At 42.2% G+C, this 12,005-nt stretch overlaps 1 protein-coding gene across 1 annotated transcript; it reads left to right on the forward strand.

Moving 5' to 3' along the window:
* The first annotated feature begins 2,895 nt into the window (after positions 1 to 2,895).
* Positions 2,896 to 9,339, forward strand: TRIML1 (tripartite motif family like 1). The gene is made up of 6 exons (XM_061134782.1): positions 2,896 to 3,303; positions 3,776 to 3,871; positions 4,874 to 5,104; positions 6,523 to 6,545; positions 6,732 to 6,829; positions 8,780 to 9,339. Exons 1-6 carry the CDS (start codon positions 2,896 to 2,898, stop codon positions 9,337 to 9,339), a joined length of 1,416 nt encoding a protein of 471 aa, XP_060990765.1.
* The last annotated feature ends 2,666 nt before the right edge of the window (positions 9,340 to 12,005 follow it).

Raw genomic sequence — 12,005 nt, forward strand, 5'->3', positions numbered from 1 at the left:
GAAATTTAAATTCTACCACTCTTTTTTTTAAGGGCTCTTCTATATGCCTTACAAGATCTCCCAGGATCAGGGACTGAATCTTCAACGTTGGCAGTGAAAAGCATGGAGTCCTAACCACTGGACCACCTGGGAACTCTTAGGCCTCACTGTGTCTTTGAGGTTCCTCTTTTTGTGTGTTCCACCCCTAGCTGCAGGTCGGTGATAGTTGTGACTGCGGACCTCTTGGGTCACCTCTTGGTCACCTCTGTAGGAGGAGACAGGCCAGAGAAGAAGCTGTTTGAATTCTTAATCTCAGAAATCTTGCCTGGCTGTACAGGGCCCGGAGGGCTGGTGTAAGGGATACTGGGAAGGCTGGCCCACTCTATAAACTTCATCTTGAATTAAATCTAATCAATGTGTTCAGACAGAAGGTAAAGAAGTCTGCTTTCCCAATAGATGTAACCATTGATTGCAGATGCTTGTCACAGGATCACACCATGGTGAGAGCTCTCTAATTTCCTTCTGAAAGCCACTTGAGCGTACTCATTTCACTAACATAGCTGGAAATTTTTACCCACTCACAAGACTGTAAGTGGGACTTCCCTAGCAGTCCGGTGGTTAAGACCCAGCACCGCCAATGCAGGTAGCTTGGGTTCGATCACTGGTCTGGGAACTAGGATTCCATGTGCTACAAGGCACGGCCAAAATAAATAGATAAAAAATTATTTTTTAAAAGAAGACAACAAGCAAGATGCAGCATAGTGTAGACAGAAGAGAATGACAGGCAGGAGGGAGACCTAGCTTCCTAGCCCAGGCTTGACTCCTACACTAAGTATTCAGGGAACTAACACAATTTATTACTATCAGTTTCTTCATCATCTTTAGAAGGTGGTTGGACTGTATGACCTCTTGGCTTCCAGTTAGACAGAAGACTGTGATTCTACAACAATATGGTTCCCCTACCTATTCATCTGAAGCTTATTTACAGAGAAACTGAGTCCTTGTTATGAGCAAAAGTTTCTTTTAGTCAGTGATGAATAAGATATGGTTATTGTGTTGAGTTACGGAAGGGGTTTATTTGGAAGAGGGAAGTGGGATGGAATAGATCAGTGTGAGTCAATTCAGAACACGAGAGTTCCCTCATTCCAAACGGAATGGGCTCTGTGATGAAGGGCTTATTCTAATGACTCTGGTCAATGTGAAAGACTCCTGAGTTTGTGTGGGAAATTAACACATTGACTGTATGCAGTAACTCATTAATCCTTTTTCCAGAGATGGCAATTCATGGCAGTGTAGTTTTTGTTTCGTGTGTGTGTGTGTGTGTGTGTGTGTGTGTGTGTGTGTGTGTGTGTGTTTGCAAGACCCTTACTCAAGACTAATTTCTAAGAATATTTTGAAGCTGTGCCCCTAATTTCTAGCCTATAAGAAATCTGAACAGTAGAGATTTCATGACCCCAAACTTTGGTATAACTCTTTGCTCTGGTGCTTCTTTTTTCTAGCATAAATTCTCCCTCCAGTCATTCCCATGTGACATATGATTAAAACATTAATGACTTTAGAAAAATGAGTTTTGACTAGGAGGATGGAAGGCGGAGGCAGAATCATTTCAGGCTTGAAAACGTCTTTTGACGAAAGTTCAGGATAAGGAAACATTCAACATCTTGTTAGAGATGAGTGGGAAAGAAGAATCAGTTGGGAGCATGAATGTCAGAAAGAAATTACTAGGATAACACAAGTAACGGAGAACTATGAAAGGTTGCCTAGCTGGAGAGTGAGAGGAGAAAAATAGAAATAAAGTATGATGAACATGATGGGAGTATAGAGCTGGTTAGACTCTGAGGAAGAGCTTTTCAGATTCCACTTCCTGGCCTGCAGGGAGTGGAGGATGTGCCATGACAAGACCTGACTCCTGAACAGATGACAGCAAATGTATAGGATTCAGCACTAATTTCAGAGGTGGTTGTACACAGTCTGCAAACAAAACGTTTAGTTTTTTCATCAGTATAAAAATAACATCTACATACTTAATTTCTGTCCAGTAAGAAGTGATAAGGTTTAAGAAGGCCTAGTTTAAAATTTTTCAAAGGGTGGAAAGAAATGGGCAAAATTATGTTTATCCTGAAATACAATTTCTTTCCATCCACTCCACAGTGTCATGGCTCCCTGTGGCAACTTCCAACAACAAAGATGTCCTCGGTGCTTTCTGTGGTGGCAGAGAGGTAAGTATCGTGGTCTGTAGGGCAGAGCAATACATATATCTCTAGTAATCCATTGTACATCAAAAGTCAGGGACTGCTTCAGTGGAATTAGTCTCATTTGGGGGAATGAATAAAATGAAATCAAAGGACACAGTACCTGATAAAGGAACAAAAAAGCTGGTAGGCTTTGCTCAGAGAAAGAAAAGGCCCTAATGAGAGAAGGAAAGTATTCTATAGTTTTCTTCCTTCCATATCTCAGCTAGATTCCATTAGTGGAAAGATTTGGATGAGACTCCCATTCAGATATTATCAGAGATCATTATAATTTAAATCTCTGTACTGGTTTATACCAAATTACCCAGCCCTCCAACCTAAAACCAATGCATCGCAATGGTTTGGTGGTACTATTTATACACAGTAACCAACTCTTGAAATGACAACTCTTAGGAGCAAGTATCCTCAGAATCCAGCATGTGGCTTGCATGATGAGATTCCTTAAAAGTTTGTGGTTGATGATGAACCCAGCATACAGGAGTTCCATATTAAGTCATAATTGGCTTTATGTCAATGGGTGAAATCAGTCACAGAGGAGAGTAAGAATTTTGTGTAATAACAACACAGCAACTGATTGCCTACTTGTTACTCAAAACAATAGACTCTGGGGGAGCATCTTTAAATCCCAGAATAGAGACTTGCTTAGATGTCCTTCTTTGAGAAAATGTCTACAGCAGATCTGATGGAGAATCTCAGGGAGGAACTGACCTGTTTCATCTGCTTGGACTATTTCACCAGCCCAGTGACCACCGAATGTGGGCACAGCTTTTGTCTGGTGTGTCTCCTGAGAAGCTGGGAGGAACATAACACCCCCTTGTCATGTCCTGAGTGCTGGAGGACCTTGGAGATCCCGCATTTCCAGCCCAACGAGCGTCTGGGGAGGCTGGCTGGCATCGGCAAGCAGCTCAGGTCCCAGGTGCTGCACAGTGAAGGCAACCAGGGCAGCTATGAGAGGATGCTGGCTGCCACTAGGATGCTGTCTGATGAGCAGCTGGGGGGCCACAACTTCTCAACCCAAGGCCCCGGAGTAAACAGAATGAATCTCTCCAGTGAGGCTGAGGAGCATCACAAAGTAAGATGGGAGGCTCGATATAAATTTTAGAACACACATCAGATTCTATCGCATAAGGTGATGTTAGTCGCTTAGTTATGTCCGGCTCTTTGCCCACCAGGTTCCTCTGTCCACCAGGACATGGAGAATAGCCCACCAGGTTCCTCTGTCCAGGGGATTCTCCAGGCAAGAATACTGGAGTGGGTTGCCAGGCCCTTCTCCAGGGGATCTTCCCGACCCAGGGATCAAACCCGGATCTCCCACCTTGCAGGCAGATTCTTTACCGTCTGAGACACCAGGGGAGCCCTAATTGCCATAATATTTTCTATGGTTGAAAGTCATGCGTGCTAATCTCCAGGCACCAGACCACAAATCTGGGCATGGATCCTTTTCCCCCTTTTGATCTTAAGTCTCGGCCATCTTGTTAGTGATCCTCAAGACCCCTTCATGACCTGGCGCTCTGCTCATTTACCACAGTTTGTTTCTATTGCAGGAGAAACTCCAGGAAATACTAGACATTTTGTGTAAAAAGAGAAAGGAAACAGAGGTTATATTAAACCATGAGAAGGAGAGAGTGATATTGTGTAAGGTCAGTATCTGTTTTATTTTTCCATTTTGTATGTGATTCTACAAGGGGGACTAGAGGGATGCTTCACGGAGTATCAGAAGAAAATGACAGAATTCACTATCTCCAGTGCTGCAGTGTGGAGTGTCCTTGCTTTGGGCTGCCTACCTCTGTTTGTCTATCTGAAGACTCAGCTCAATTCTCCCATCCCCTGGCTGGCCTATTTTTCCCTTCTATGTGTACCTATACCACATGGTGGCTACCTTTATTTCTGCTCTGATTATAATTATGAAATATATGTTATACACATAGATAATGTCACATAGAATGGAAATTGATTGAAAAAAAGAATATCTCAAATGATTTAGGGGAAAAAGGGCAGATAAAAAAGAAACAGAGAAAGGAAAATTGAAGCAAGATACAGTGTGGATTAGTACACCTGAACAAGAGCTCGAGGTTAGCTGCAGATTAGAATTTAAGCTGGATAGCAAAGAGCAGAACTACATGTCTAATTAGATTTTTTAAAAGCATCTTTTTGATGATCTCAGTAGCCTCTGACTTCTTACATGGGAGCCTTTGTGATGTTCATTTCTATTCCTAGTATGTGATCCATTGTCTACTTTCATTGTCTAAATGTTTGTTGAATGGAAGAATGCATGCTTCCCCCGCCTTAATTTTTTGTCCTAACTTTATTTTGCTTTACTTTTTAAAAATAATAGTATTCATCACCACCTATCATAATTTGTTTATTTTTGTTGCTTCCACTAGAATGACAACCTCCTAGGAGGAGAATTTTTTATTTATTTATTTATTTTTTTACTACTATAAGCTACAACATACAGCTCCTAAAATATCAGACTATCCACACAGCTAGTCAACAGAATGTATGTGTTATGTGTCAGGTTTCGAGAATTGTCACAGTGGAACTCTAGGACTTTGTAAGAGTTAAAAATCTATGTAAGTGATTCTGTGACTAACTTTATTATGTGTGTGTGTGTGTGTGTGTGCATGCCGGTGTGATGGCAGGAAGAGACAAAGACCTGTAAGCAGGTTGTCCTGTCAGAATATGCAAAAATGCACCAGTTCCTGAAGGAGGAGGAGCAGCTGCAGCTACAGCTGCTAGAAATGGAGGAACGAGAGAACCTGAAGAAACTGCGGGACAATGAGATCAGGCTGACCCAGCAGATGCGAAGCCTGAGCAAAATGATGGAACAGATAGAGTCCACGTGTCAGAACTCGATTATAGAGTCCTTCGAGGTAAGAACATTGGAGAAACTAATGAAAAAAAAAAAAAAAACCCGTATGTCATCTATCATATTTCAAGTTGCACAGAATAAACTTTTACTTACTTACTTGAAAAATTAAGTTCTGGCCCCCTAAGAAAACTTTCTTAAAGAATGACTGTTCTCTGTATAGTGTAAATACAATTTTGAAGAGGAAAAGGAAAGAAAAAAAAGGAATGTCCATCCAAACAAGTCAAATGATGACTCCAAATTTTTTGTGTGCCTGCCTCATTGCAATCTCAGCTTTGCCAAATATTTTATATTTAATGAACATTGTGTACTGGGCACTTTAAGTTACATCTTCAAAAAGACCCGATGAAGTTAAATACTATTATGATATTTTACTATAGGTGATTGGTAGCGATAAAATGGGTTAATAGAGGCAATTATTTTGTTTTCTTTTAACTTTTTATTTCATATTGGAGTATAGCCCATTAACAATGTTATGATAGTTTCAGGTGGAGAGCAAAGGGACTCAGCCATCCATATACATGTATCCATTCTCCCCAAAACTCGCCTTCCATCCAATCAATAGTGACAATTGTTTGCTAACTCAGATAATTTGCCTGTCAAATAGCTAGTAGGTGATAGAACCCAGGTATTTGTGTACTGAGCCCACATTCCTCACCATCTTTTCTCTGTTACCTTTCCAGGCTTCTATTGCATTCTTTGGGACCTTCTTAAACATAAGCTGTGTTCCAGTTTCCTATTTCCAGCTTCAAATAGCTTTCCTAGACTAGCTCCCCAGAATGCTGCCATTTAATTTATTGCCTTCCCAACAACCCAGTCCAGGCTTTCCAGGTGGCACTACTGGTAAAAAACCTGTCTGCCAATGCAGAAGACCTAAGAGACCTGGGTTCGATCCCTGGGTCAGGAAGATCCCCTGGAAGATGGTGCAGCAACCCACTCCAGTATTCTTGCCTGGAGAACCCCTTGGACAGAGGAGCCTGGTGGGCTACAGTCCATAGGGTCTCAAAGAGTCAGACACGACTGAAGCGAGACTTAGACGTGCAATAACCAAGTCTAACCGTACACAGGCTTAGTTTCACCTCTCACAGAGCTACTCCCCTTTGCTTATTTCTACCTCCCGGAGGCATCATTAGATAATAAGGCCAATAGTTTGACTCTTTTCTCAGCCACAGATTCTGTTGACAAAGGATGATATGAGAAAAATAAATCTTTAGTTACTGTGAGAAATACCTCATGTTCACAAGCAACTCACCCTAGAAGAAGTCCGAGATTTTTTTCTGCCATATGCTCTCCCATTCAAAGTATTCTAGAGCCATGGGAAGGGGACTCTATGAAATCTGCAAAGGATTGTATTCAAAATGGACTGTCTCTGCTAGCACTCAGAGTGCAGAAAAACTAACCTTCTTTCTTTTATACCCTTAGGATGTGAGAGGAATACTGGAAAGGTAGGTTTTTCTTCTGTGTTCGGTTGTGTAGGGAACAGGGTGGTGGTGCTGATGCAATAGGTTTTCAGAGAGGGATGAAAATGTCAGTCCCCTTTCAGAGGGGCAGAAAGGGCTGGATTCTCAAGTTGGAGCAGGTCATGCGGTCTGTGCGGAGGAGACCAAGTGACCGTCTCTGCCCTCCCATAGGAGCGAGCCCCTCTTGCTTCAGTGTCCGGAGGCCATCAGCACGGGACTGACTCTGTGCCACATCACAGGAATGAGGGAGATGCTAAGAAAATTCAGCAGTAAGTCAGCATGATTTGTTGACCCTCTAGGGACTTTCAGATGGGTGCAGGGTGGGCACAGACCATCTCTGCTGGAACGGACAGAAGCACTGAGACTTGATTGATGTTTGGTCTGACTTTGTTTTCTGTCTGAGTCCTGTTCCTTCCTTTGTTTGCATGGGTCTGTTTTGTTCATCCCATCGCCTTCCACATGCACACACACAGACCTCCTCAGGGGGTTCTGTGTTGCTACCTCTGTTCTTGTGAGGATAAAAGCTGATCTAAACTCTTAAATCTCACTGAGGGAACATTCAAAGAACTATCCTTTTAGAATGCTCCAAATATTTACACTGGCTAAGACTTAAAGAGGTGAGTATTAGGTTTCACCTTTTATCTTGTTGACAATCTGACCTTCAGAGACAGGCCTAATGGATGCTGAACTCAACAGATATTTGAGAAGTGCCTACTATGTGCTATAGTAGGGACTGTGCTATTTATTAGGCTCTGTGGTGCAAAGTAGTAAAGAACCCACCTGCCAATGCATAAGAGAGACATAAGAGGCACGGGTTCGATCCCTGGGTTAGGAAGATCCCCTGGAGGAGGGCATGGCAACCCAGTCCAGTATTCTTGCCTAGAGAATCCCATGGATAGAGGAGCCTGGCAGGCTACGGTCCATAGGGTTGCAAAGAGTCAGACACAACTGATGCAACTTAGCACACACGCAGCACGCATGCACATATTTACAATGATGAATGAGACACACTTACTTTTGCTTTTGTAGATCTTACAGTGAGATTGAGGAGACTGATACTAATCAAACAGATAGTGATGATTGGGATTTGATCTACAAAGAGAAGTATAAAATGATAGGATGGGGGTGCCTAATCTTGTCTGGATAATCAATGAAAGTTACTCCCAGGAGGCTGAGAGAGGGGGTCTCTCAGGGGTTCAAAACCTTTCATCAAATGGTCATTGGCAGTTGCACTAACTCCTGTATCTGTGCTCAGTCATGTCCGACTCTTTGTGACCCCATGGACTGTAGCCCGCCAGGCTCCTCTGTCCGTGGGATTCCTCAGGCAAGAATATTAAGGTGGGTTGCCATTGTGTACTCCAGGGGAATCTTCCAGATCCAGGGATCCAACCTGTGACTCTTGTGTCTCCTGCACGAGCAGGCAGATTCTTTACCACTAGCGCCATTTGGGGAGTCCTAACTCATAGGAAGTTATTAACACATTTAAGCTGAGATAATGAAAATGCTGATTAGGAACTGCTATTCAGACACTCGGCAACTTTGTAATTTTGGCCCAGTTTTCTAACCTCTACGAACCTCAGTTTGTTTTTTTTTTTTTCTTTTATAAAAATGGAAAGAAGATAATAATATTTGCCATGATTAAATGAGATAATGTACAGAAAATGCCTGGCACCTAAGTAGTTCAGTAACCAATAACTTTTTCTCCCACTCAAACTCAAGAACCATAACCAACCCTGGCTAAAGCAAATACAAATGACAAAAGATATGACCTGTATGGATAAACGGCTCTTAGTTCTACAAGTGTCTTTTAAACAGAACCACTTCCATTCCATTATCAGAGATCTAGTATCGTTCTCCACATGATTCATTGGTTTCCTTTTAGAGATCCACTCTCCGTGTTTTGTGATACAGTGAAAGAAGGGTCTCAGAGACACTGTTCCAGTCAGGACAAAAATCCCCACCACAGTCACCTAAATTAAGTTTTAAACAATAGGACTAGGGGCTTCCCTTGTGATCCAGTGGTTAAGACTCCATGCCTCTGCTTCAGGGGTTATGGGTTCTGTCCCTGGTAGGGGAACTAAGATCCTGCATGCTGAGTGGCTCAGTCAAAAAAAAAAAAAAAAAAAAGGACTAGATACTAAGACCTTAATTTAAATTGCACATACGTAAGAGAGTTTTCCAGAATGCAAATGGGGATTCATTCTTTTCTCCTTTTGCAGCGGATATAACCCTAGATCCAGCCACAGCCAATGCCTACCTAGTCTTGTCTGAGGATCTGAAAAGTGTGAAACATGGAGGAATCCGACAGCAGTTGCCTGACAACCCTGAAAGATTTGACCAGTCTGCCACGGTGCTGGGCACTCAGGTCTTCACCTGCGGGAGACACTACTGGGAGGTGGAAGTGGGCAACAAGACCGAGTGGGAGGTGGGCATCTGTAAGGACTCAGTGAGCAGGAAGGGGAATCACCCCAAGCCTCCTGGGGACCTCTTCTCACTTATAGGCTTAAAGATTGGCGATGATTATAGTCTTTGGGTCTCATCACCTTTGAAAGGCCAACACGTCAGAGAGCCAGTGCATAAGGTTGGCATTTTCTTAGACTATGAGTCTGGACATATAGCATTCTACAACGTGACAGACGAGTCCCTCATCTACAGCTTCCCTCCAGCCTCTTTCCAAGAGGCTCTCAGGCCCATCTTCTCCCCTTGTCTCCCAAACGAAGGGACCAACACAGGCCCTCTTGTCATCTGCTCACTGAATCACCATTGCCCTGCTCACTGATGCCCTCAGCCTTCTTGGAGAGTGAGGTCTAAGACCAACTGATAACTATTAATTAGGATGATTAATGCATTGATGGTATTAACATCAGGTGATCTGAAAGAAAGCACCCCTCCCCCCAACAACCCTCAGGAGTTTCCATTATTTTGAGCCCTCACTGAACAGCCAAATTGGACAATCAACTTCTAACATCAATAGGAGAAAGCTGACTTGATCCTGTGTCTTGAATCAAATTCATTATCTAGACTGCCCCCTATATGTGCTGATAACTGAAAATGTAAAGATAGAACTAGTCCCTAGTAACCTGAATCCCATTGTCATAGGCCGGTTTATAAATCTATGTCATTTTTTTCAAGTGTATTTATTTATTTGACTCTAAAAGGCTCCACTATTTGCATGTGTCTGTCTTATGTGTAAAGCTCCATGTGCCAGGGCAAACCTAACTCCTCCAGGGGGCTGGATGCATGGGTTCTCCTTATTCATGACTCGGCCTTCTCTGAAAAAGTGCTTTACTTCCCATCCTATGGGGCCTGAAGAGTTGGTCCTCAGGAAGAGTTATGTGTTCAGAATGGTACAAAGATATGTGTGAATATCATCGTGGCATTCACATTACCATATTCACAAGATCATGGAGTTTTCTGTTGTTTGTTAATATATTCAAAGGTGACAGAGCCAAGTATTTAGTGAATACACATATCAAGGCTGTGGGTGCAGAGTGAGTTTTCGAGTTTTGTGTGTTAGTTGCTCAGTCGTATCTGGCTGTTTGTGACCCCACAGACCCCACGGAGGAGCCCCTCCAAGCTTGTCTGTCCGTGGGATTCCCCAGGCAAAAATACTGGAATGGGTTGCCATTTCCTCCTCCAGGGGATCTTCCTGACCCAGGGATGGAACACAGTCTCCTGCATTGCAGGCTGATTCTTTATCTTTTGAGTAAAGATTTTCCGAGCTTTTGCTATTTTCTATAAGCAGAAGGTTTTTTCATATCTGAAAGACCAAGTCAAGCTTTCTCTTTATCCCAGCACTCCAGGGTATAGGAAGGGGGTACTGACTGAGCAGTCTCTTTTGTTCTGTCTCACTCATGCTCCACATTCTCAGTGCTCTCTCCCAGCAGGTTTTTTTTTTCTTTTTTTACTTCCTTGCTCCCATTGCAGGGTGTCACCTATCACAGAAGGCACCCCTTCGTCCACTCTTCCCACTCAGATAAGTCAGTGTCAGTATTTTTAGTCTTTGACAAATCTTTAGTCTATGGATCTAACCCATGAATGACTGCAAATTATTAAGAAAAAGTTTTTCACAGATTTTAATTTCTAAATTAGAGGATAAATGAGGAAAGTTTGAGAATGGGACCTCTTAATCAGCATAGAAAATCATAGAAGGAGGTCAGTAAGTAACTGGGCTTATTTTGGGGTCTCTGTTCACCCTTCTCTTTAATTTAGACCTCTTTGGTCATTCAACCTTATACATCTTAATCCTATGCCCTCAAAGGCAGGGAGCAGATATGAACTACACTTTGAATCCCAGATACTGTCCTCTTCTGCTCTTTGTGTTCCCTATTTGCATTTTCACCCTGATATCAGGTATACTCAGAGGATTGTGGAAAGGTGAACCAATGATCACATCCTTTTTAGATAATCTGTGGCTCTGTTTCTCTCTCTTTTTTTTTAAAGCTCAGAAATTTAATGTAACTTTTAGCATTTTCTCTTGCAAGAAATGGTGGATTTCTCCCTCCCCCAGGAAATGACACCTGTGAACAATTATCTCTTTTATCATTGCTCTTAAGATTATTTACATAACTTGTGCTCGTTCAGAATACACTTTTTTTTTTTCTTTTTCTTTCTTTTCTTCTTTTTTTGACTGCACCTTGAGGCAAGTGGAACTTCCCTGACAGGGATGAGGGATCGAACCTGTGCGTCCTGCTGTGGAGAGGCACAGAGTCTTAACCACTGGGCTGAGAGGGAAGTCTTTCTATTTGTTATTTTATTAAATTTTATTTCTTGATCTATTCTCTCAAAAAGCTAAAAAGCAAATTATAAACAGCAGACACCAAGCATATTTTGGAGTATGTCATCTTCAATTAGAAAAAATTGAATTTTTAAATATTTGGATAAATGAATGTAAAAGTAATACATTTTAATTTAGTGCACATTACACTTAATTGTAGTATAATCTTGGCAACAGCCCTTTTATTTATTTTTTCTCTATGTCCCAGAGGGATTGATATTGCCAAGGAAATGAGCCTTTTTTTTTTTTTTTCCTCCTCTGGGAAAGTTATCCTGAGTAGATCTTGGCTGCATCACTATCTACACTGGGACTGCCACTGATTCAGTGTGTGTGCAGGGGACGGATGGGGGAGATTAAATCTATATTTTTCTTATCCTTCTGGGTTTGTGTAAATAACGATATAAAAGTTGCAAGAAAACTTTCACCCAGCGTTTCTAGATATAAATTCCAAGCCAAGCAGATGTGGTAGGAAGGATGGGAGCAAGACTGGCCAGCGTGAAAAATGAAAAGACATGCTTCCTTGCTTGGCAAAGGCACCCCCTTGCACTGTTCAAGGACCTGGGTCTCCCTGTCTCAGGCAAAACATGTGATAAACATTTCCTTCAACATAAAGGGAGTCCCACAAAGAACCTGCTCCCATCACTCAAGCTGCCTTTTATCCATCCATT

The sequence above is a fragment of the Dama dama genome, chromosome 32 (genome assembly GCF_033118175.1).
Source record: "Dama dama isolate Ldn47 chromosome 32, ASM3311817v1, whole genome shotgun sequence".
Taxonomy (NCBI): domain Eukaryota; kingdom Metazoa; phylum Chordata; class Mammalia; order Artiodactyla; family Cervidae; genus Dama; species Dama dama.

Coding starts and splice junctions, on each gene's coding strand:
- TRIML1 (XM_061134782.1), top strand. CDS start 2,896: ATGTCTACAGCAGATCTGATGGAGAATCTCAGGGAGGAACTGACCTGT. Junction 3,304..3,775: donor AGGCTGAGGAGCATCACAAA/GTAAGATGGGAG, acceptor TTTCTATTGCAG/GAGAAACTCCAGGAAATACT. Junction 5,105..6,522: donor CGATTATAGAGTCCTTCGAG/GTAAGAACATTG, acceptor TTATACCCTTAG/GATGTGAGAGGAATACTGGA.